This window comes from Rattus rattus, chromosome 5 (assembly GCF_011064425.1).
Source record: "Rattus rattus isolate New Zealand chromosome 5, Rrattus_CSIRO_v1, whole genome shotgun sequence".
NCBI classification, from domain to species: domain Eukaryota; kingdom Metazoa; phylum Chordata; class Mammalia; order Rodentia; family Muridae; genus Rattus; species Rattus rattus.
In genome coordinates, this window is record NC_046158.1 from 8,170,143 (window position 1) to 8,193,279 (window position 23,137).

General features: G+C 44.9%; 1 protein-coding gene across 1 annotated transcript; it reads right to left on the reverse strand.

The window, feature by feature from the left end:
* Positions 1-4,187: 4,187 nt before the first annotated feature.
* On the reverse strand, positions 4,188-12,291 carry Gbgt1 (globoside alpha-1,3-N-acetylgalactosaminyltransferase 1 (FORS blood group)). Its single transcript, XM_032901810.1, is given in 6 exon segments — positions 4,188-4,507; positions 4,510-4,614; positions 4,617-4,735; positions 6,138-6,269; positions 6,982-7,003; positions 12,108-12,291. Coding segments are annotated over 6 exon segments (882 nt in total).
* Positions 12,292-23,137: the final 10,846 nt, after the last annotated feature.

Genomic DNA, 23,137 nt, shown 5'->3' on the forward strand with positions numbered 1-23,137 from the left:
AGACTAGCCATTGAAAGACCCCTGAAGTGGGGAGAGCCTCACTCAAGTCTCGGGAAGATGCGACCCCCCAAGAACTCACGAGAGACCATCCTTGCTGTATCACCTGTAGGTCTTTTAGCCTGGCATACAAATCATTATTACTATGACATGTTGGTTTAATAAAATCATCTAATATAGTCAAAGGAGCTGGGGTCCCATATAAGATCTCAAAGTGGGTATGGCTGAATCTGGAAGGGGTATTTCTTGCTCTGAAGAGAGCAAGAGGGAAGGAGTGCCACCCAGTCTGTGCCAGTTTGGTCAATTTGGTCAGAGTCTCTTTTTTTTTTTTTTTTTTCGGAGCTGGGGATTGAACCCAGGGCCTTGCGTTTGCTAGGCAAGCGCTCTACCACTGAGCTAAATCCCCAACCCCGGTCAGAGTCTCTTTTAGAGTTTTATTTATTCACTCTACCTGTCCTGAACTTTGAGGTCTGTAGATACAATGTAATTTCCAATCGACTTCTAAATATCTGGCCACACCCTGGTTTATCTTGGCATCGAAAGCAGGGCGGGTGTCTGACCCAATTACCTTGGGCACTCCAAACTGGGGAAGATTTCTTCCAGTATCTTCCTTTTTTTTTTTTTTAAAACCAAGGTGAAAGCCATCCTGTGTACTTCAACAAGGAGTCAACGCTTTTTTTTTTTTTTAAGGTGTATTTATTTTATTAATAGATGGCTGTGAGCCACCATGTGGTTGCTGGGATTTGAACTCAGGACCTCTGGAAGAGCAGTCAGTGCTCTTACCACTGAGCCATCTCTCCAGCCCTCCAGTATCTTCTTGATGACTACCGAGGCCATCTTTTGCTTGGTGGGGAAAGCTTCTATCTATTCCTGAAAAGGAATCTACAAGCACTAGGAGATACTTGTAACCATATTTTCCTGGTTTTATCTCAGTGAAGTTCACTTTGACTTCTCACTAAACTCCCTAGGTCTCTTTTCCCTGTTTGTTTGCTAAGTCTCGACCCCAGTGCACTGGTTCCTATCAATAAACCTCATGTGATTACAGCAAAGATGGTCTCTCATGAGTTCTTGGGGGGGTCACGTCACCCCGAGACTTGAGTGAGGGTATCCCCTCTCCAGGGATCTTTCACCATCACAATCTATCCTTGTCAATTTGACATACAATTATATCTCCTTATGTCCAAATTAAAATAATAACCAGGTCATAATAATGCCTGACATAATTCTCCCTTGTTGGACTGCAAACGAATAAATGTGCTTCCTAAAATAACAATACCAACGTCCAGACAGTACTCAGCTTTCTGCTGATACAGAAATCAACATTTGCATAATACAAACCATTATTGCCCTGAGGTCACCACTCCCTTAATTCCATTTAACATCCTTGAACACAGGGTTTAGCTCTATTCCACTTCCTGGTCCCCCTTTTATACTTGACCCATACATTTTGTATGTTTCCTTTCTAAGCTTGCTACATTTGGTCAAAACTCTCTTCAGAAGAGTGACCCACAGGGCAGAGTCTATGCTAGGCTGTTTTGAGGTTTCCTTCCTCAATACAGTTAATCTAAAACTCTTCAGTTTAGCACCAGACAGTGCTGGGATAATCTTCTTGTAAACTGTGTAAAGGTTGTTTTTGTATTATTCTTCTCCTCTGAAACCTCTTGAGCCAGGCCCCCACAGTTCAAATTATCTTGAGGTCAACAACTATCTTCCATGTTTCTACTAAGATAGCCCATTAAGCCCCACTTAAAGTATTCCACATTCCTCCAAATACATGGTCGAGCTCATCACACCAATACCCCAGTCTCTGGTACCAACTTCTGTCTTAGGGTTTCATTGTTGTGAGGGGACACCATGACTAAGGCGACTGTTCTAAAGGACAACATTTAATTGGCACTGACTTACAGTTTAGTCCATTGTCCATTGTCATCATGGCAGGAAGCATGGCAGCAGGCAGGCACACATGGTACTGAAGAAGCCCAAAGGCAGCAGAAGGGGATAATCATAGGAAGTCTCAAAACCCACCTATACAATGACACACTTCCTCCAACAAGGCCACTTGTACTCTAATAAGGCCACATCTCCTAACAGTGCCACTCCATACCGTCAAGCATTTAAGCAGATGAACCTGTGGGGTTCAAACCTAATGAGATCACCACATCCATCCTTGTGGCATAGCAACAGGTGGTGTTATTTTCTTTGTCTTATTAAGGCAAGAATATTGCTGTGATACTTCTGGGTGATGCTCCACTGGTAAACGTAAGACACTATCTCGAAGCAGGCAAACACCCATGTCCTGCCCTGGTCTTTTGGCTCTTCCAGTCTTTCCACACCCTCTTCTGTTTTTGTTTTTTTGTTTTTTTGTTTTTTCGGAGCTGGGGACCGAACTCAGGGCCTTGCGCATGCTAGGCAAGCGCTCTACCACTGAGCTAAATCCCCAACCCTCCACACCCTCTTCTGACATGGTCCCTGAGCCTTAGGTGTCAGGGTAGTATTTTAGATTTATCAACTGGGGTCTGGGCACCCCATGGTCAATTCTCTACAATTTGACCAGGTGTGGCTTTCCACAATGCTGCAAAAAGAAGCTTCTTTGGTGAGGGGTAAGAGCCACATTTATCTTTGGGTATGGCTAAGTATTTAGAATTCTGTTAGAAATTTTTATTGGTTTTGAAATGACCTCACCAGCCACAAGTAGTGGGTTACCTTTTTTTTTTTTTGTTTTTTTTTTTGTTTTTGAGACAGGGTTTCTCTGCGTAGCCTTGGCTGCTCTGGGACTCACTCTGTAGACCAGGCTGGCCTCAAACTCAGAGATCCACCTGCCTCTGCCTCCCAAGTGGTTAAAGACGTGAGCCACAATGCCTGGTACTGGTTTTTGGTTTTTGTTTTAAACAGCAAAACACAGTGTGCTGGATAGAGGCTACAGTCTGTTCCAGCTCCTCTGTTAGGAAGGCCCAGAGGCTCTCCTGCCAGGCTGTGCCCCTGCACCTGAGGCTTTGCCTGGCTACTCTCATAACCACCACTGCTTGGCAGATGAACTACAAGGTATAGAAAAACGGGCTCGGGGTAAGTCTCCAGTTTTGCCAGGGATGGGTGGGTTATGGGGCACCATCATGACTTCAGAGTATAGCCCCAATCCACACACTGCTTCCTTCCACAGAAAAGATGCTGCAGCCCAGGGAAGGCAGGCAGGCTCTTGATCAATATCCAATTCTGTCTTTGCCTGGACCTCAAGGGCCCTTGAGATTCTGGACCCAGACTGTTACACCCTCTGATCCTGTCCTATCTGTCCTACTGCCCTAGAACTGAGGGGTACAATGAGGCAGTTGAGCTTGCTACCCTCTAGGTGTGGCACATCTGTCCACAGGACCCCACCTTACCCAGGCTCCCAGAGCTGGAATGAGCAGTCCGTGGCAGCAGCCAGCTTTAGCTCTATCTCCTGGAATAACCATTGACCAATCTTCTCCCGATATGGATTGTTTGAAATCCATTCTGCTTGGATAGTTCCCCAGAACTATCTAGACTGGCAAAACAGTCCACCGTAAGGGTAAGAGCCTGGTCAGGATCTACTATACACCATCTTCATTGAAAGCTGCCTCAAACTGTGTAACAAAGTGGACATCTGGTCCCTGAGAGTATCGCTCGCTCACCATGGGATGCAGGGGACAGGGGGAAGCTAAGCCTGGTCTGCTTCAGAGGTAGCTCAGGAATCCAGAGTAAAGAGCAGCTGCCTGTGTGGGGTGCAGCACTGTACTTGGGAAGAGGTCTTTAACATGTGGGGCTGAGGATGGCTCAAAGGCAGGGCATTTCCCTTCCACGTGCCTGCCGCAGGTTTGATCCCCACTGTCGCAGATTAAAACGAAACTAAAAATCAGTACTTAACTAACAAGGGAAGGTAACAGCCCCCAGGTACCTTGATCAGAGCTGGATTCCCCAGCCTGCCGAGAGAAGGCACATCCATCCCTTGGGTAGGTGTGGGGAGGCCTGACAGGCCCTGTGTTTCGTGATGCCTTCCTCTTGTCCAACCAATCACGTGCTGGACTGCTGTGGGTACACACCCCTCACAGTTCACACCGTCTCTATATCCATTTTCCTGGTTGGACTCTCCTGGTGTACCGAGGTATGCAAGGGGTAGACTGGGCTTGGCATGGGGTGGGATCCGACAGGGCTCTGGGCGGGTCTTAGGTTGGTTGTTAGTTCCTCAGCCAGTTGGTGTCCTTCCCCACTGAGGAGAATCGGATAGTCTTCAGGTTTGGTGGCTGAGTCTTCCTGTCATCCCAGAGGTACTCATACACCCTGGCCACTTGTCTCCCAAAGACTGCCCCACCATAATAGAAGTCCCCCTCGCTGTCTGCCACAAAGGCAGAGGGAACTTGCCTGCATTCATAAGGGAGTTGCTGGTGAGGTACAGAAAAATACCTTGGGCGAATGGCAGCCACCAGATCCCTCAAGGTCTCAGGGCCCCATGGGTTACGGAAGACCATATCCACATCGACACAGAAGAGGTAATCCACTTGTGGGTCCTCTTGTCAATGTGTTTGTTGATGGTCTCCATTCAGCGCATAGAAATCTCCTCCCACTGGGAGGGACCCTGGATGGGGATGATGCTGAGGAGCCAACTGGGCCCAGGGGAACTCTGGGAACAGCTGCAGGATCATGGGTAAAGAGGTAATAGTGCACTTGGTACCCACGCATAAAGAACTCTTCAGCTGACTCCGGGAAGGACCTGAAGCAGGTGTACCTGGGAATGACAGTTCTGTTAACCACTGCTGTCCACCACTGTCCGGGTCCCCAGTATGCACTGAAGTCTACACACTAGTTCTCCACCTCAGGAAGTCATTGAGGTCTAACCTTGGGGTCCTTATCTGTCAGACTCCCACAGTCCTTATCAAAGTTGGACACCCCCATCTGAAAGCCCTGCTTCAGAGTTTTGGATTAAGATGTATTATTGTTGAAGTCTACACAAATTCTAAAGTCCGTACCGTGAGACACTTCCGGTCTAAATGTTTCTAATTAGGGATATCAGGGAGACTCAATGTGTAACAACCATTTGAGCCTGATCCTTAGTCACGTGTGCACACATGTCCCGGAGCTTGGTGCTGGGCATCGTCCTTGCTCGTGCTCTGGTTTTTGGTTTGTGTTTTTATTTTTGTGAGACAGGGATTTCCTGTGTAGCCCTGGCTGTCCTGGAACTAGCTCTGTAGACCAGGCTGGCCTCAAACTCACAGAGATCTTCCTGCCTCTGCCTCCCGAGTGCTGGGATTAAAGGCCTGCACCACCACCACCTTGGCAAGGCTCAGTGATGTTCCTATCTCTGCATCCCTGGTGTTGGGATTATAGGTGTGTGCTGTCTTTTTTTTTTTTAACATGGGTGCTGGGGATGGAACACAGGTCTTCATGTATGCATGAAAGCACCTTACTGACTGGTTGTCTTCCCCAGCGTGTAGTATGCGTCCTTAAATTAAAAATAGACATTTATTTATGTGTATGTGTGCACACAGAGGATAGCTGTGAGGAGTTATATCTTTCTTTCCACCCTGGGGATCGAACTGAGATCACTGGGCTTAGAGGCAAGCTCCTTTACCTACAGAGCCATCGATTTTGATTGATCATTTACTAATAGGAGTCCCATGATCTCTATTAGAGTATTAATGCTCTGCTCAGAAACGTGGCCATTTTATAGGAACACATATTGAACACCAGGAGGGTGAAGGCAGTTGAGAAGCTACCAGGGGTGGGAATCGAGGGAAGATGAACGCTAGACACTGGGGACATGAACGCTAGACACTGGGGACATACAGCAGAGTAGACGGCATGGATCCAGCCCTAAGACCAGGGGTCACCTGACGTGTGTGGTCCGTTTTTCATCTGGCCAGTATTTTAAGTCCCAGGGTCCAAACACAGTCCCAGATGGACTCAAAGGAGAAGGCTGGGTAGGGCCGAGGAGAGGCAGGGAGGACAAACCTCTCCCCAGACTTTGCTGATCCTTGCCCAGGCCTCTCGAATCTCCTTTTCCATGGCCTTACATCAGAAAGCTCTCCCACATCACTCTACAGCACTTGACCAGGCTGGCCTCTCTCTAGACCAGACACCCGTGTGTCTCAAGGAGACCGAGCCCCACCCCTGCCTTATCCATTACTCACTTCCCTATGGCAAACATGGTGACTCTGGTCAGGTTCAGTGGTTGATACATGTTCTTCAGAAGCTCTGGGTCGAAGGTTTCCGTGGAGACGATGGGTGCCAACCAGGGGGTAAATGTCAGCAGCTCTGTGGGTCTAGCACAGGGGAGGCTCAGGCCATGGAAGCCTCCCTGTTCAGAAGGCTGGGCAGCATCTTGGCGCTGTTTGCTGGGCCTCGGTTTCCCCATGTGGAAATGGGGATAATAACAGCTATCTCTAGCTAGGCTGGGAAGCCTGGGAGTTGGGGTGGACACACAGAGTGTCTAGGACAGTGGTTTTTAACCTGTGGGTCACAACCTCCACATGAGTGACATATCAGATATTTACACTTATGAATCATAACAGTAGCCAAATTACAGTCATGGAGTAGCAACAAAATATTTTTATGGTGTGTGTGTATGGGGGTCACCTCGACATGAGGAACTGCATGGGATCACAGCGTTAGGAAGGTTGAGAACCACTGCTCTGAAGGGTCCTAGCACTCCTATTGCAGATCAAGGGATGCCCATGAGATGACAGACTGTACCATGGTGACATGCCCCTTCTAAGTAAGGCATGTCCCACAGAGCCACCGTTTACCGTTCCAGCCTTCCACAAAGTAGGTAACGTATGATCTCACGAGGTAAAGCTCAGAGCAGATGGCCAACTGCTTAAGGTCACACAGCCAGTGATGGGTGGAGCTCGGCTCCCTGACTCTCTGGGGCTCAGGGTCCCTTCGCTATTGGTCCCTCCACCATCCTCACCTTCCTCTAGCTGGGTCTCTCTGGTCTCCCTCCCTGCCACTACCAAGTCACTCCCTGACACTTACCTTAGGCTGAGGGTACTGTAACCTGTAATCAAGAAGAACCAGTGCGAGGGAGGCAGCACCCACTCCTGGGGCCAGAACACAGGAAGAAAGGGTCTACTTACTGGGCCGCAGGCTGGAACAGTCCCTACCGCCTGAAGGGCAGCTTCATGTTGCGGGCGATAAAGAGAGAGGGGGACTTGGTAAGGACACCTCACTGTAAGCTTAAACACAAGCGCTGAGAGACAGAGAAGCATGGGAGAGGGGTCAAGGTGGAGGTGGGTTATAAGACACACCGGAGAGGATGGGAGAGGATGCATGTGTGCTCAAGGGAGAGTTGCCTCACCTTTCCTTCGAGAAAAGAAAAGTCTCTCGCTGGTTTGGAACTTTCCCAGTACGTTAGTTGGCTAGCAGCAAGCCCCAGAGAGCTACCTGTCTACTGTAAGGGAATCCACACCGCCATACCTGTGGCTTTCACAGCTTCTGGCGATCGAGCGCAAGGAAAGAACGTTACTGACTGAGCCCCCTTGATGGCTCTGCTTCACTTACGTTGCAGTGCAAAGCTCACTGGTGTGGCGGGGCAGCTGTCGCCATTACCTGTGTCAGGAATGTGTTCTTGGCAGAGCCACGGTGGCACACAACTTTAATCCCAGCATTCTGGAGCAGAGGCAGAGGGATTTCTGTGAGTTCAGTGCCAGCCTGGTAGAGAGGAGGAAGGAGAAGGGAGAGGGGAGAGGGGATAGGGAGAGGGAGAGGGAGAGGGAGAGGGAGAGGGAGAGGGAGAGGGAGGGAGGGAGGGAGGGAGGGGAAGAGGGAGAGGGAGAGGGAGAGGGAGAGGGAGAGGGAGAGAGAGAGAGAGAGAGAGAGAGAGAGAGAGAGAGAGAGAGAGAGAGATATTTTTTGTCATTCTAAAGACTGGTCTACTGATTTGTTTAGTGATATACTTAAAGCACTGCTCGAATTGCCTATTTGCCGAGCATGACTTCACTTGCTACCTAAAAAGCTACCAAAACAGGATGAGCCGGAGAAATAGCCAAACCAGTGCAGACTGGGACACTCGCTTACCGATGGGCTGTTGCTCTCAACCACCTGCAGACTGTGACATTCACATCTGCAAAATCTTGCTTGCTTGCCCACCTTGCCTTGTGGTGTTAGCGCATAAAATACAAACTGGGCCTCTTTCAGGAGACATCTCTCTTCCGGTCTCTGTGGTGTTGGAGTGCTTCTTCCAGGAAGGTATTCGACAATACTCTGAGTGCAAAGTCCCAGTAAAGTCAGGGACCAGACAAGGCTGCCCACTCTCTCCCTACCTATTCAATATAGTTCTCAAAGTCCTAGCCAGAGCAATCAGACAACAAAAGAAGGTCAAAGGGATACAAATTGGAAAGAGTGATTGGGGATTTAGCTCAGTGGTAGAGCGCTTGCCTAGGAAGCGCAAGGCCCTGGGTTCGGTCCCCAGCTCCGGAAAAAAAAAAAAAAATTGGAAAGAAAGAAGTCAAAATATAACCATTTGTAGCAGATGATATGATAATATATGTAAATGACCCCAAAATTCCAACAGAGAACTCCTGCAGTGGATAAAAAACTTCAGGAAAGTGGCTAGATATAAAATTAACTCAAACAAATCAGTAGCCTTCCCCTACTCAAAGGATGTATAGGCTGAGAAAGAAATTAGGGAAATGACACCCTTCACAATAGTCACAAACAATATAAAATACCTTGGTGTGACTCTAACCAAGCAAATGAAAGATTTGTATGACAAGAACTTCAAGTCTCTGTAGAAAGAAATTGAAGAAGATCTCAGAAGAGGTTAAGATCTCCCATGCTCATGGATTGGCAGGGTTAATGTAGTAAAAATGCCATCTTGCTGAAAGCAATCTACAGATTTAATACAGTCCCCATCAAAATTCCAGCTCAATTCTTCATAGATTTAGAAAGAGAAATTTGCAAATTCAATTGGAGTAACAAAAAAACCCAGATAGTGAAAACTATTCTCAACAATAAAAGAACTTCTGGGGGAACCACCATCCCTGACCTTAAGCAGTGTTACAGAGCAATAGTGATAAAAACTGTGTGGTATTGGTACAGAGACAGGCAGGTAGATCAATGGAATAGAATTGAAGACCCAGAAATGAATCTACACACCTATGGTCACTTGATCTTTGACAAAAAAGCTAAAAGCATCCAGTGGAAAAAAGACAGCATGTTTAACAAATGGTGCTGGTTCAACTGGTGGTCAGCATGGAGAAGAAAGCAAATCGATCCATGCTTATCACCTTGTACAGAGCTCAAGGCCAAGTGGATCAAACCAGATACACTGAAATTAATAGAAGAGAAAGTGGGGAAGAGCCTTGATCACATTGGAGAATTTCCTGAACAAAACACCAATGGCTTATGCTCTAAGATCAACAATAGACAAATGGGACCTCATAAAATTGCAAAGCTTCTGCAAGGCAAAGGAGACTGTCAATAGGACAAAATGGCAACCAACAGAGTGGGAAAAGATCTTTACCAATCCTACATCTGATAGAAGGCTAATATTCAATATATACAAAGAACTCAAGAAGTTAGACTCCAGAGACTCAAATAACCCTGTTAAAAATGGGGTACAGCTAAACAAAGAATTCTTAACTGAGGAATATAGAATGCCCATGAAGCACCTAAAGAGATGTTCAACATCCTTAGTCATCAGGGAAATGCCAATCAAAACAACCCTGAGATTCCACCTCACACCAGTCAGAATGGCTAAGATCAAAAACTCAGGTGAAAGCAGATGCTGGCGAGGATGTGGAGAAAGAGGAACACTCCTCCATTGTTGGTGCGATTGCAAGCTGGTACAACTACTCTGGAAATCAGTCTGGCGGTTCCTCAGAAAACTGGACATAGCACTACCTGAAGACCCAGCTATACCATGTCTGGGCATATACCCAAAAGATGCTCTAACATACAACAAGGACACATGTTCCACCATGTTCATAGCAGCCTTATTTATAATAGCCAGAAGCTGGAGAGAACTCAGATGTTCTCCAACAGAGGAATAGATACAGAAAATGTGGTACATCTATACAATGGAGTACACTCAGCTATCAAAAACAGCAACTTCATGAAATTCTTAGGAAAATGGATGGAACTAGAAAATATCATCCTGAGTGAGATAACCCAATCACAAAAGAACAGATATGATATGCAATCACTGATAAGTGGATATTAGCCCAAAAGCTAGGAATACCCAAGATACAATTCATAGACCACATGAAGTTAAGAAAAAGAAAGACCAAAGTATGGATGCTTCAGTCCTTCTTAGAAGGGGGGGGGACAAACATACTCACAGGAGGAAATACAGGGACAAAGAGTGGAGCAGAGACTGAAGGAAACATCATCCAGAGACTGCCACACATGGGGATCCATCCCCCATGGAGCCACCACACCCCAGACCAGTAGGCAACTATATGGGGCATTTCCCTGTTTAATAGTTGATGTGGGAAGGCCCAGCCAGTGTGGGCAGTGCCACCACTGGGCAGATGGTCCTGGATGGTATAAGAAAGCAGGCTGAGCTAGCCAGGGGAAGCAAGCCTGTAAGCGGCACTCCTCCATGGCCTCTGCGCCCAACTTCCTGCCTGACTTCCCTTTGGGCTGTGATGGACACATGTAAGCCAAGAAACTCTTTTCTCCCACACTGCTTTTGGTCATGCCATCATATTATAGTAAGTAGGACAGTGTGTGGTTTGAATAAGAATGGTCCCCACCGGGTCATAGAGGTGTGGACTTGATGGAGGTTTCAAAGTCCCATGCCAGCTCCAGTCTCTCTCTGCTGCCTGCAGACCATGATGTCGCTCTTAGCATCATATCTGCCTGTGTGCTGTCAAGCTCCCCGTCATGATAATGGATTAACTTCTGAAGCTGCAAGTAGGCCTCCAATTAAATGCTTTCCTTTGTAAGAGTTGCCTTGGTCACGGTGTCTCTTTAAAGCCGCAGGACAGTGACTAAGACACACAGCCTGAGCTGCATAAGATCCCGAATAGGAACTGAAGAGATGGCTCAGTGGTTAAGAGAACTGGCTGCTCTTCAGAGGAATTGTGTTTAACTCCCAATACCTACATGGTGGCTCACAATCACCTATATTTCAGTCCCAGGGCATCTGACACCCTCTTCTGGCCACTGGTGGCACCAGGCACATGGTACATAGACATGTAGACACTTAGACACATTAAAAAATAATAATAGCCAGGTGGCGCCATATGCCTTTAATCCCAGCACTTAGAAGGCAAAGGCAGATGGATCTCTGTGAGTTCAAGACCAGCTTCTTCTAAGACAGCCTCAGGGACTACTCAGAGAAATTCTGCTTCAAAATAATAAAAATAATAATAGCCAGGTGTGGTAATACAAACTACCTTTAAACCCAGGGAATAATAAATGAAGAATAAATTCAAATAATAATAAATTCAAGGTCAGCTTGGTTGATGTAGAGAGGAGCTCCAGGACAGGTAGACCCTGTCTCAAAAAGCAAAACAAAAACAACAAAAAAACCAAAGTAAAACAAAATTATCTTCAAAAAAAAAAAAAAAGGAGTCTAAAAAATACACACAAACCTCCATTTCTTAGCATACAATGAGAACTGTGGCGTCCTGTTATAAACACCTGGGCAAGGATTAAAACTGTGCTGTGTTCTGTTTTTAATAAAAGATGTGTCATACCAGGCAGTGGTGTGCACACCTTTAATCCCAGCACCCGGAAGGCAGAGGCAGGTGGATCTCTGAATTTGAGGCCAGCCTGGTCTACAGAGTAAGTTCCAACAGGCTATATCATATCCCCCATCCCCAATCACAAACTGTCGGATGCATTTTTCTCTGATAAAGACACACTGAATGAGAGATCATCGGGATCTGGTGAGGTATGATGGAAATCCATCTCTTCTAATTCCGGAGGTAAATCTGACAGCAGTGCCCACTGCTTTTCTTCATCATCAACTTTCATAGTGAGGATCAGGTTTCTACCGAAAGTCTGGAGCTTAAAATATTTTTGCTTTTGAATCTCTAGCTCATTTTCAATGAACCTGACTTCTTCGTTCCAAACTGTTTCACAGTCCACATTTAATGCAGTTGCAACAGCTTCAATCCTCTGTCTATATACAGAACCCCGGCTGGTCATACCATTGTCACAGTACTTCTCAAGAGCAGCCAAGTCTCGGTTGCTGGATTGAGTGCTGTCCCCTGGCTTGCTAATGCTCGTGCTGCCGCTGCCGCACACCTCCGTTTCTTGGTCCCAGGGGTCCTCCGCAATCCCAAACATTTTTGCTTTGTCAGAGGCTCCTCTGGGCTTGGATTTCTTCTGCATGTTGTCTCCGTCGAGCTGTTCTGTTTCTACTTTGTGCTACAGCAAGCCTGCCCCAGCCGTTTAGCTCAGTGAGCCAACCAGCTCGAGGAGTGGTTGTTGGCCAAAGGTGGTTCCAGGCCGTGTGCGCCATTTGCTGGCTTCTCTACCCTGTCAAGCCCGTGCCCAGCTGCAGGCTTTCACCTGTGAGCTCTTTTCTCAGACTCTAACCTTGGATTTTCTGCCCCATGTTAGGAGCAAAGATACCCACAGGCCTCTCTAAGCCTGCCCCACATCCTGAATAATGGCACTGGGAGCTCTACTTTTTATAAATGTTTGCCCGTATAGCAGGTGTTGTTTCTCACTAGCTCAGGACTCGGTTGTCCTGTTTGTACTAATCTAAGTTCTGCCACATGGCCGGCTAATTTCCTCTTTTTCCTTCTCGCTTGTTTCTCCCTTCATTCCCAGCTGACTCTTTCCCGTAGTTCCTCTCTCTCTCCAGAAGTCCCACTTTACTATTCTGCCTTTGCTATATAGGCCATAGGCTCTTTATTTTAATCAATTAGAAGATGTCCTGTGCAGGCAAGGAAGGACAGAGACACATATTCACACAGTGTGGAAAGCATCACTCCAACATGTAAGAACTACCCTGAACAGATCTAGATAGGAAGAAGGAGGATATCAAGTTTGTTTGCGTGGTGACAGAAGTTGCCACCATTGAAAACTGAGCATGCCAGTTACGGCCACTGAACTGGACTGGGGCCAAACTGCTTGTTGTAGCAGAGTGAGGATTTGATAACATATGAGCACATGGAGGAAGAGCGGAGGGGTTGCAAAATGAATTCCACCAAAGGGAGCTTTATACACTTCAAGTAGGAGCTGACAGACAAAAAAATGAAGCCCAGGAGGGCATAGAGAATCTCTGAGACTTCCATGGTGGAGCTGAGAGACAGAAGGGCAAGGTTTCAGAGGTCAGGGAAAGCTTAAGAAAGCTTCAGGACTTAGCCAGCAGCTCCTAGGGAGAGGAGGCAAAGGAACAGGGATGGGGGAAGTGGGGTTGTTCCAATACAGGGAGAGGAGCGAGTGTCTTAGCAACTAGAGAATTACTAACATGGTGGGGCCCCCAGAGAGAGGAGGGTATAACAGGCTCCAGGAGTCAGAGAGGACACCATGTAGGTGAATTGGTGAGGAGACACACAGAGTCATTGCTGGTGGGGAAAGAAGTTGCTGAAGAGGTGGTCTCTAGAGTTTGGAGTGGCTGGAGCCAGCAGACGCGGTGTCTGTACACATCTCCGGAGAGTCTCATCGGCACTTGAGTTGGTTGGAAATGGTAAGACGTCAGGTGGTGCTGCACACCTTCAGTTCTAACACTCATGAGGCAGAGTTTGGGGCAACCTGGTCTACAGAGTGAGTTCCAGGACATCAGGGCTTCACAGATAAACCCTGTCTCAAAAAAAAAAAAAAAAAAAAAAAAAAAAAAAAAAAAAAAAAAAAAAAAAGGGCTGGAGAGATGGCTCAGCGGTTAAGAGCACCTGACTGCTCTTTCAGAGGTCATTTCAATTCCCAGCAACCACATGGCGGCTCACAACCATCTGTAAAGAGATCTGATGCCCTCTTCTGGTGTGTCTGAAGACAGCTACAGTGTACTTAATAAATAATAATAAATGAATAAATCTTAAAAAAAAAAAAAGTTGAGGTATGGGCATGGCTTAAAGATAAGTGTGGCATCCTCTACCGAGAGAGAGAAATTAGGAAGAACGTTGTGTTTGGAGTCCCTTGTACGTTAGAAGATGGGATAGATAGTGAGGAGAGAACACAGAGTGAATGAGCGGAGGGTTAACTGTTGGGGTCCAGCCTCCACACAGGATGGGAGTTCTCAACGGGAAGCAGGGCTATCTGGAAGGCGCATAATAAATATACACAGACTACTCTTTGGGTACAAACTGACAGGCAATTTTTCAAGGCTTAAAGTTCCTCTCTTCTCACTCTCTGTCCTTTTTGTCTCGCTCAGTCGCATCTTGGCTGCACACACTCTGTATTCCCTTGAGCACTCTGCTTTCCTTTTGTGTGCTTTTCTTTTCTCGAACTCCCACACGCCTACATGCCTCTATTCATTCCCCTTTCCTTCTCACACACCCTCTTCATACACACCTCACACACATCTCACACACACCACGTGCACTCTCCTTTCACTGACACACACTTCTCCACACACCTCACATTCTCTCTTCACTCACTCTTCACATGCTCTCTCTCTCTCTCTCTCTCTCTCTCCCCCCTCCCCCTTCTCTCTCTCTCACAGCTTGCACACATGCACACACTCTGCATTCTCTTGCACACTCTGCTTTTCTCCATTGTGCTTTTCTTTTCTCGAACTCCCACACTCATGCACACCTCTGGTCATTCCCCTTTCCTTCTCACACACCCTCTTCATACACACCTCACACACATCTCACACACACCACGTGCACTCTCCTTTCACTGACACACACTTCTCCACACACCTCACATTCACTCTTCACATGCTCTTCACATGCTCTTCAAATGCTCTCTCTCTCTCTCTCTCTCTCTCTCTCTCTCTCTCACACACACACATCTCATACACACTTCATTCTCTCTACTTGCTCTCCACTCACTCTTCACATGCTCACACATGCTCACAATGTTCACAATGTTCACACATGCTCACACATGCTCACAATGTTCACACATGCTCACACATGCTCTCTCACTCGATCCCTAGCCTTTCTCTTGCCCGAGTCTTTTATTGATACTCCAAAAACAAGTAGAAAAAAGGACACTGTATAATCATTGCCAAATTAAATTCAAAAGAATAACCACATCACACAAAGTATTAAGAATTACAATTGTTCCCCAAAGTTTCAAGCTTCCCCTATTTCCAGGCCTGTAGCCAAAATAATAATAATCGCAAACTTACCATTATTTAAACTTTAACTTTTGTATACTTCAGAGTTCAGAGCTCCAAGGTCAACTACTTGCATTTTCCTGCGAAGTTCTAATGATAAATGACATGGGCAAAGCTGCCAGGCAGTGGCCAGAAAGAATGAAGTTAACCCTGAACTCAGTAGTTCCACTGGCTTCTGCTTCTGCACATTGCACAGGGTGACTCTCCTAAGAATCCCAGTGCTTTGACTTAGTTTTACTGCTATAAGATTTTATGCAGTCTATACTTACTTATTCAGGAACCACTCTCAAACGTTGTGCAAAACTTATTTCATAACGTCAATAGTTTTTTTTTTTCCTTTTTTGGGGTCACAATGTTGGCTCTAATTCATTTTCTAATATTTTCTTCAAACTTTCTTTGCAAGTCAAGCATTAATCTGGAACTACCATTGTGCAGCTATTGCATTGTTTCCAAGACGAGAACACATAGCATGCACCTGGGCCGTTAGGGCTGTGCTGTGCCCCTATGCCTCAATTTCCAATTGTTTAAGAATCATTACATCAAGGAACATCTAGTTTCACAGAATCACCAGAGCAGAAGGAGAAAGAAATAGGAAAGTCAGATATAATAGAGTAATTTTGCACACCAAGGCCAACTGAAAAACAGTCATGCACAAATGAAATCTATATAGGGTTGTCTAGGGCTAAGGTTAGGAGAAATGGGAATAACTATTTTTTTTTTTTACAAAGATCTGCTGCAGGCTACTGAGATGTCTTCATCCTGGCCTACTGCAGGCAGTCCCTTATTTCAGATGGCGGGTTCCCTGGAGGGATGTGTCTCCTGCTTCTCAGGGTCCCAGATACCATCTATTTTTACAAGGAACTGCTGTGGGCTTCTGAGATGTCTCCATCCTGGCCTACTGCAGGGCAGTTCCTGTCATGGTATGCTGTCCCCAGCAGTTAACCTTTTTTTTTTTTAAAAAGACTTATTTATTTAATGTATGTGAGTACACGGTCACCATCTTCAGGTACACCAGAAGAGGGCATCGGATCCCATTACAGATGGTTGTGAGCCACCATGTGGTTGCTGGGAATTGAACTCAGGATCTCTGGAAGAGCAGCCAGTGCTCTTAACCCCTGAGCCATCTCTCCAGCCTGCAGTTAACCTTTCTTATTTGAGTATAAGAGGTTCAGATGCAGGCCATTCAAGTTAGCTCAGAGGTACAGCACTTGCCTGGCATGCATAATAAGGCCCTAGGTTCTATCCCTAGCATTGTCAAAAGCAAAAAATGAAGTGTTTTTGTTTTTGTTTTTTTTTTTTATTTTAAAGAGGTTTGGATGTGGCCAGAGCACACAGGCAAGGGGGCCCAAAGATTAGTTCTAATTTTTTCAATAAGTATGCAACATAGACAAAAAGTCCTAGGCGGTGACCCAGGTCCCTGCAGGTTTCTCTCTCCTTTCCTGTGACATAGAGAGAGAGGAAGCAAGTTAAGTTTGGAAGATGTAGGGCCAGGGTCTGCTGCAGAGCCTGTTGAAGCTTATGAAAGAGTTTGGAAGTGGGAGTGACTAGATTAGGTATTTCCTACCAAGGATGAAAACCTCTCTAAGCAAAGATAGTCCTCCTCATATCATCCAACTACAGAACTCTTTCGCTCCTGGCCAGGGCAAAAGCAAGACCTTGCCTGTCCACCTGGTCCTGGTTGTTTGGAAAGTTTCGTCTGTTTGTTTTATGTGTGCAGATGTGTCTGTGTTTTCCAGTTTTGGGGCAAACATCAGAACTGAGATGTCAGTGGTTCAGTTGACTGTATGAAGGATGATGGCTACCATGTTTTGTTACTGCCTCGTCTTTGGGCGTGTGAGCCTTTTGTCATCTAAGTTTTTGGTTTTGGTTTTGCTTTCTCTGCTGCTGCCAGTCACCTGTTACCACCACTAACGGCTGTAGCTGGCCTTTGCTCCCTTGGGGTTCTTCTTTTTCCCCACCTTTTATCCCCTCCACCCCCAGTTTCATCCCCTATCATTAAATAGGGGAGAACGAATGGTAGAGGGGTGGGGGAGAGAGAGATCCCTGAATCTATTTTTTCTCCTTGTTTCTTCTTTGAGCATGACTACCAACGAACCAATGAACTACAACCAACACCACCACCCCACAATCAACAATCCCACCGCTGACGGGGGCTCTTAGCATCTATAGACACTGAAAAATGTCCAGAATTCCAAACACCAAACAATCACAGAAACTGTCAGCTGCTGGCAAAGCCACGCCTCTGCCAGAGCACGAGGCAAATCACAGTCAGCTGCTGTGAAGCAGCCCCATGTCCCCACACCTGCAGTTAAACAACGTATTCTTACAATATTTCTGTGTTGTTTTTTTTTTTTTTTAAGAAACCAAACCTCCAGAATTGTCACTACATCTCTCCCCATTCTGTTTTAAGCCATTAATTATGATGGGTGTAATGGGAAATTGTTAGCAGATATTTTCAATGATCTAAAAATGAAACAAAAGGCTCTCTGGATCCCTCTCCTACTCAATTCTAAACTCTATCAGTTTTAATGGTATAATTTCCTGTGGAAATATAAACAAATTCATGTCCCCAACACAAAACTTTCACTGGCTTCCATTCTGATGTTAACACATCCTTATAGTACATATTGTGATTTAACCCCAAAGGTTTTTTTTTTAATTTTTTTAACTATAATCCAGTGTGTCTCAGTTGTTATTCCTTTCTCATTAACATTCAGAAAAATTAAAGCACTATTTAGTCTATCTCTGGGGGTCTTCATTCACTCTTTTGGTTTTATAAGCATTTCCTTTAAGGTACAAGTAGATCTTTCTACAGCTGTTTGTCCTGTAGGATAGTGTGGTTCACCTGTAATTTGCTTTATATTCCAACATGCAAAGAATTGCTCATCTTACTGGAGACATGCGTGGGGCACTGTCAGTCTTGATTTGTACAGGTGTCCCCGTAACAGCCATAACTTCCAGGAATGTGGACTGACAGAATCCACCTCCTCAGATCTCAAAGCCCATTGGAACCCTGAATATGTATCCATGATATGGAGCGTAAACTGTAGTTTTCTAAATTCTGCAAAATGAAACACATCTGTCTGTCAGATTTCATTTCTTTTGTGACCCCCTAGGGTTACTCCCAGTGGGCAATGGAGTTTGGCTATAGGAAGAACAAGTAGGACATTTTCTTATAATTTTCTTGGCTGTTGCCAGAAGATTGAATTTTTTTTAAAGATTTATCTATTTATTATATATGAGTACATTGTAGCTGTCCTCAGACACACCAGAAGAGGGCATCAGATCCCATTACAGATGATTGTGAGCCACCATGTGGTTGCTGGGAATTGAACTCAGGACCTCTGGAAGAGCAGTCAGTGCTCCTAACCACTGAGCCACCTCTCCAGCCCGAATTTTTTTCTTTAAACATTTACTGTTAACATGGTGGTTTTACATGAAACTTTGAGGGTTTTAACACATTTCCTATTAATAATTGATCAATTTCTTCATTTCCTCGTGCAGAGGACCTGGCAATATAGTGGGTTGGCCTAACGCTGCTTGTATTCTAATGCTAATCTGGGGCCCCCAAAACTGGTTGCTCCAGAGATGAGAGAGTCCACATGTAAGCTGCTGAGTGACCCTGCCCCCAAGTTATTTCCGATTGGTAAATAAAGATGCCAACACCCAATAGTTGGGCAGAAGAGACATAGGTGGGGTTTAGGTTTCATAGGCTTGGGGCTGGAGGGGGCCACAGGGAAAGAGGAAAGGTAAGGAGGAGGAAGGAGAAGCTACCATGGGTTAGGAGTCAAGAGAACATGACCTATGGGCTGGCCAAGTTAAGTTTAGAGCAGCCCAGATGAAACAGCACAGAGTAACTCGGGGTTATTGATGGGAAAGTAGATTCTAACAGCACAGAGAGTAGTAGCTGTTCTTGTGTTGTTTAAGGCTTATTGTAAACATGAAGGATGTGTGTGTGTGTGTGTGTGTGTGTGTGTGTGTGCGCGCCTGTGCGTGTGCGCGCCTGTGCGTGTGTCTGTGGGTTTCATCCAGGAACTGAAGGGGCAAAGGCGGGGTAGAAACCTTGGGCCGAGATTGAAATAATTTCTGAAACACTGGCAAGCCTATATGAGACAGAATATGGGGAATGTACACTGGAGAGCTTCTATTTCTGACTGTGTGCAGCTGTATAAGCAACCAGGTTAATTGTGAATCACCCAGAGTAAACGCAGCAGTTTCTATACGCAGAACAACTCTTTCTGCACATTGAGAGTCAGCGACTGTTTTAAGAGATTCGGGGGCTTGGGGATTTAGCTCAGTGGTAGAGCGCTTGCCTAGGAAGCGCAAGGCCCTAGGTTCGGTCCCCAGCTCCGGAAAAAAGAACCAAAAAAAAAAAAAAAAAAAAAAAAAGAGATTCGGGAAACCTAATGAAACCATAGACTCCACCCAGCCCTGATTTCTCCCTCAACTGTATGGTTTTGGATTATTTTGCTCATTTTGTCTGACTTATTGCTTGTCATTCCCTACTCATTTGCATCAGTTTGCAATGAGTGCGAACTGTAGGTGCCTCGGGAGTTGCCATTCCTTTTAAAATGTATGGGAGAATCCAATTAGTTCTTTTTATACACTGAAGATGTCTGCTTTTAGGGTATTTACTGTTATTTCTCCAAAACAGTTGCTACAAGCTCTTTGCCAGTCTTCATTGATTACCCGCAATGACACAATCTCAGCATTGTTGTTGTTTGTGGTACTAAGATTTCTTTTAACCATTTTTAAAGATTTATTTATTACATATAAGCACACTGTAGCTGTCTTCAGCTACACACCAGAAGAGGACATCAGATCCCATTACAGTTGGTTGTGAGCCACCATGTGGTTGCTGGGAATTGAACTCAGGATCTCTGGAAGAGCAGTCAGTGCTCTTAACCGCTGAGCCATCTCTCTAGCCCCAGTACTAAGATTTCTACCTGTTCCTGACAACTGACATAGTCTTATTCTAACTTTTATGATTAAATTAGAAATGCTTTCTATGTAATTCTTTAATGTTTTACTTTGTGTGTTAAGAAAATCCATTTTCGGGGTTGGGGATTTAGCTCAGTGGTAGAGCGCTTGCCTAGCAAGCACAAGGCCCTGGGTTCGGTCCTCAGCTCCAGAAAAAAAGAAAAGAAAAGAAAATCCATTTTCTCTTAGCAAAATGAGCCCAGGAGAAGAATGAGTTAAAGGCAAAATAACCAAAATATAATCAAGTTTGGGATCTATGCAATCCACATATGTGTCTTACAGTCTCTGTTCTACTAGAGTTCTCTCTCTCTCTCTCTCTCTCTCTCTCTCTCTCTCTCTCTCTCTCTCTCTCTCTGCTTCAGCTGTTAACCATTTTGGACTGTTTAAGTCCAAATCTCCTTATAACATTTGAAACTAATTACTTAAATATTGAGTAGTTAATCCAGTGGTAGGCCATAGCCACTTAATATCTCCTATTAATCTTTGAAAATCATTAAGAGCTTGCAACTGATCTCTTCTGATCTGTACCTTTTGTGATTGAATTTTTAGTTGACTTATTTTATAACTCAAGTAGTTGAAAGGATCTCCTCTCCGTAGTTTTTCGGGACTATTCTCTATTCTGTAGCCCCCAACATGGCAGAATTCTTTGTGTTTCCTTAAGTATCTGCATACGAATCAGCCAACAAAATATCGCTCATTTACTGATAAATAAAAGACTGAGAAATACTAATTATTTCTAGTGGTTGTCACAAAATATCGACATAAAGTAGGACTGTGTAACATTCCCTGTGGAAGGGCTTTCTACTGAGACCTTTTTACAGGTTGCGTATTGTTATTAAGTAGGCACTGTGAAAGGAAAGCAAACCTTCCCTCTCCTGCTCATGCAAGAGGATAGCAAAAAAAAATAATAATCATTTAAATCAATTACTATCAGAGGCCATGATTTAGGTAGTAAAGGAATTCCAGGCTATAACGAACCTGCTCTTAAATCTGTTAACAGCCTCCATTTTCCTCGTTTACTTTTTTTATAAACAACCACAGGGGAATTCCTCCAGCTGCTCTTGTACTAGCTGCTCAAGTGCCTGTAATCTTTTCCTTTGCTCTACCACACAGGCTTGTCAATCAACTATTTTAAGGGTAGGGCTGTTGGTACTTCCACTGGCCTCCATTATAAATTTGGAAACTCAACCCCTGTGTGTTTGAACAATTGGCAATGCCTGTTTTGGTTCTTTTGGTTTTGCTTTTGATGACCTATATCAATACCTTCCCTAGGTACATCTACCATTTCACTCCTTATTTCATTATGGGCTTTCTCTGGGATTTCAGGAATGCTAATCTGAGTATTCTACTATCTTAAAAAAAAATCCCTTCCCCATAAATGTATGGGTATTTCAGTGACCTACAGCTTTTAATTTTATTTTTTTGACCTTATAGTCCCACACGTTTAACCTATTACACACTTTGATTTATCTGAGATAACTTTCCAATTCCTAAACACTGGGCATACACCTTTTGAAGGGCCGGTTCTGAATGCCAAGATTTTTGTGGAATGATAGTCCCAGCAGCTCCTGTATCCACCAAGCCTTCTGTTTCGATACCATTTACTCGATATTTTAATTTGGCCTCTGATCATCTATTTTCCAGAACGCATGTTTTCCAGTACTTCCAAACCCCCCTGCTCTTTCTACTGGAATGGCACAGAAACAGTTAAATTGCTAAAATTGTTAAATTGCACCTCTCCTTTTACCCAGGCCATGGTTTTAACTTCTCCTTTGAAATCTTCATCTATAATTCCTGGATGCACAATGAATCCTTGGGAAGTCAATCTCCTCCTTCCTAAGATCATCCCTACTGTCTCTGAGGGTAAAGGATATAAGTGAATTGTGGGGCTCTTAGCATCTATAGACTTCTGAAATTTTCCAAGAGTTCCAAACATCACACAATTGCAGAAACTGTCTGCAGTTGGCAAAACCAGGCCTCTGCTAGAGCACGAAGCAAATCAGACAGCTGCTGTGAAGCAGCCCCACATCCCCATACCTGGGATTAAAATGAAAAATTCTTATATTTCTCTTTCTCTCTCTCTCTCTCTCTCTCTCTCTCTCTGTGTTTAAGAAACCAAAATTCCGGGGCTGGAGAAATGGCTCAGCGGTTAAGAGCTCCGACTGCTCTTCCAGAGGTCCTGAGTTCAATTCCCAGCAACCACATGGTGGCTTACACCATCTGTAATGAGGTCTGGTGTGTCTGAAGACAGCTACAGTGTACTCGTATACATTAAATAAATAAATAATTCTTAAAAAAAAAAAAAAGAAACCAAAATTCCAGGACCCTTACCACAAATAGTGTTTGCTTTGGCTGCTTTGGTGGTCAGGCCAGGGCTTAGAATTCATCTCTGGGTTTTCTGGTCACTCGATTCAGTACAGCAGGGATTCAAATGTCTTTTGAGGATAGATAATATTCAAGTTATTTTAAACTTCTTGTTTAATATTCAGACTTTAATATTTAAAGTTTAGTATTTTAACTTCTTGTCTAGATATCTTCAACAACAGATCCAAAAGATATCTATCCAGATTTTTTTTTTTTTTTTTTTTTGGTTCTTTTTTTTGGAGCTGGGGTCCGAACCCAGGGCCTTGCGCTTCCTAGGCAAGCACTCTACCACTGAGCTAAATCCCCACCCCCTCTATCCAGATTTTTAATCAGTTGCTATTACAGGATTACCAGCTCCAAGCTACAGAGCCAAGAGTCTGCAACTCCTGATTATATCCTTATAGTGAAGATCAAGCCCAAGACCAGGGCCAAGAAACAGAATCCCACCTCTCTCTGAGCTGGCCAAGAATTCCACTAATCCTTGAGTGCCCCCAAATCAGGCCATATAATCCCTCGGTTGGGGAACCTTGCTATTAAGGTACCAGTCCTCCACGACTGAATGGCTTCCTGAACTTGGCACAGAATGGGGGACTTCCATTC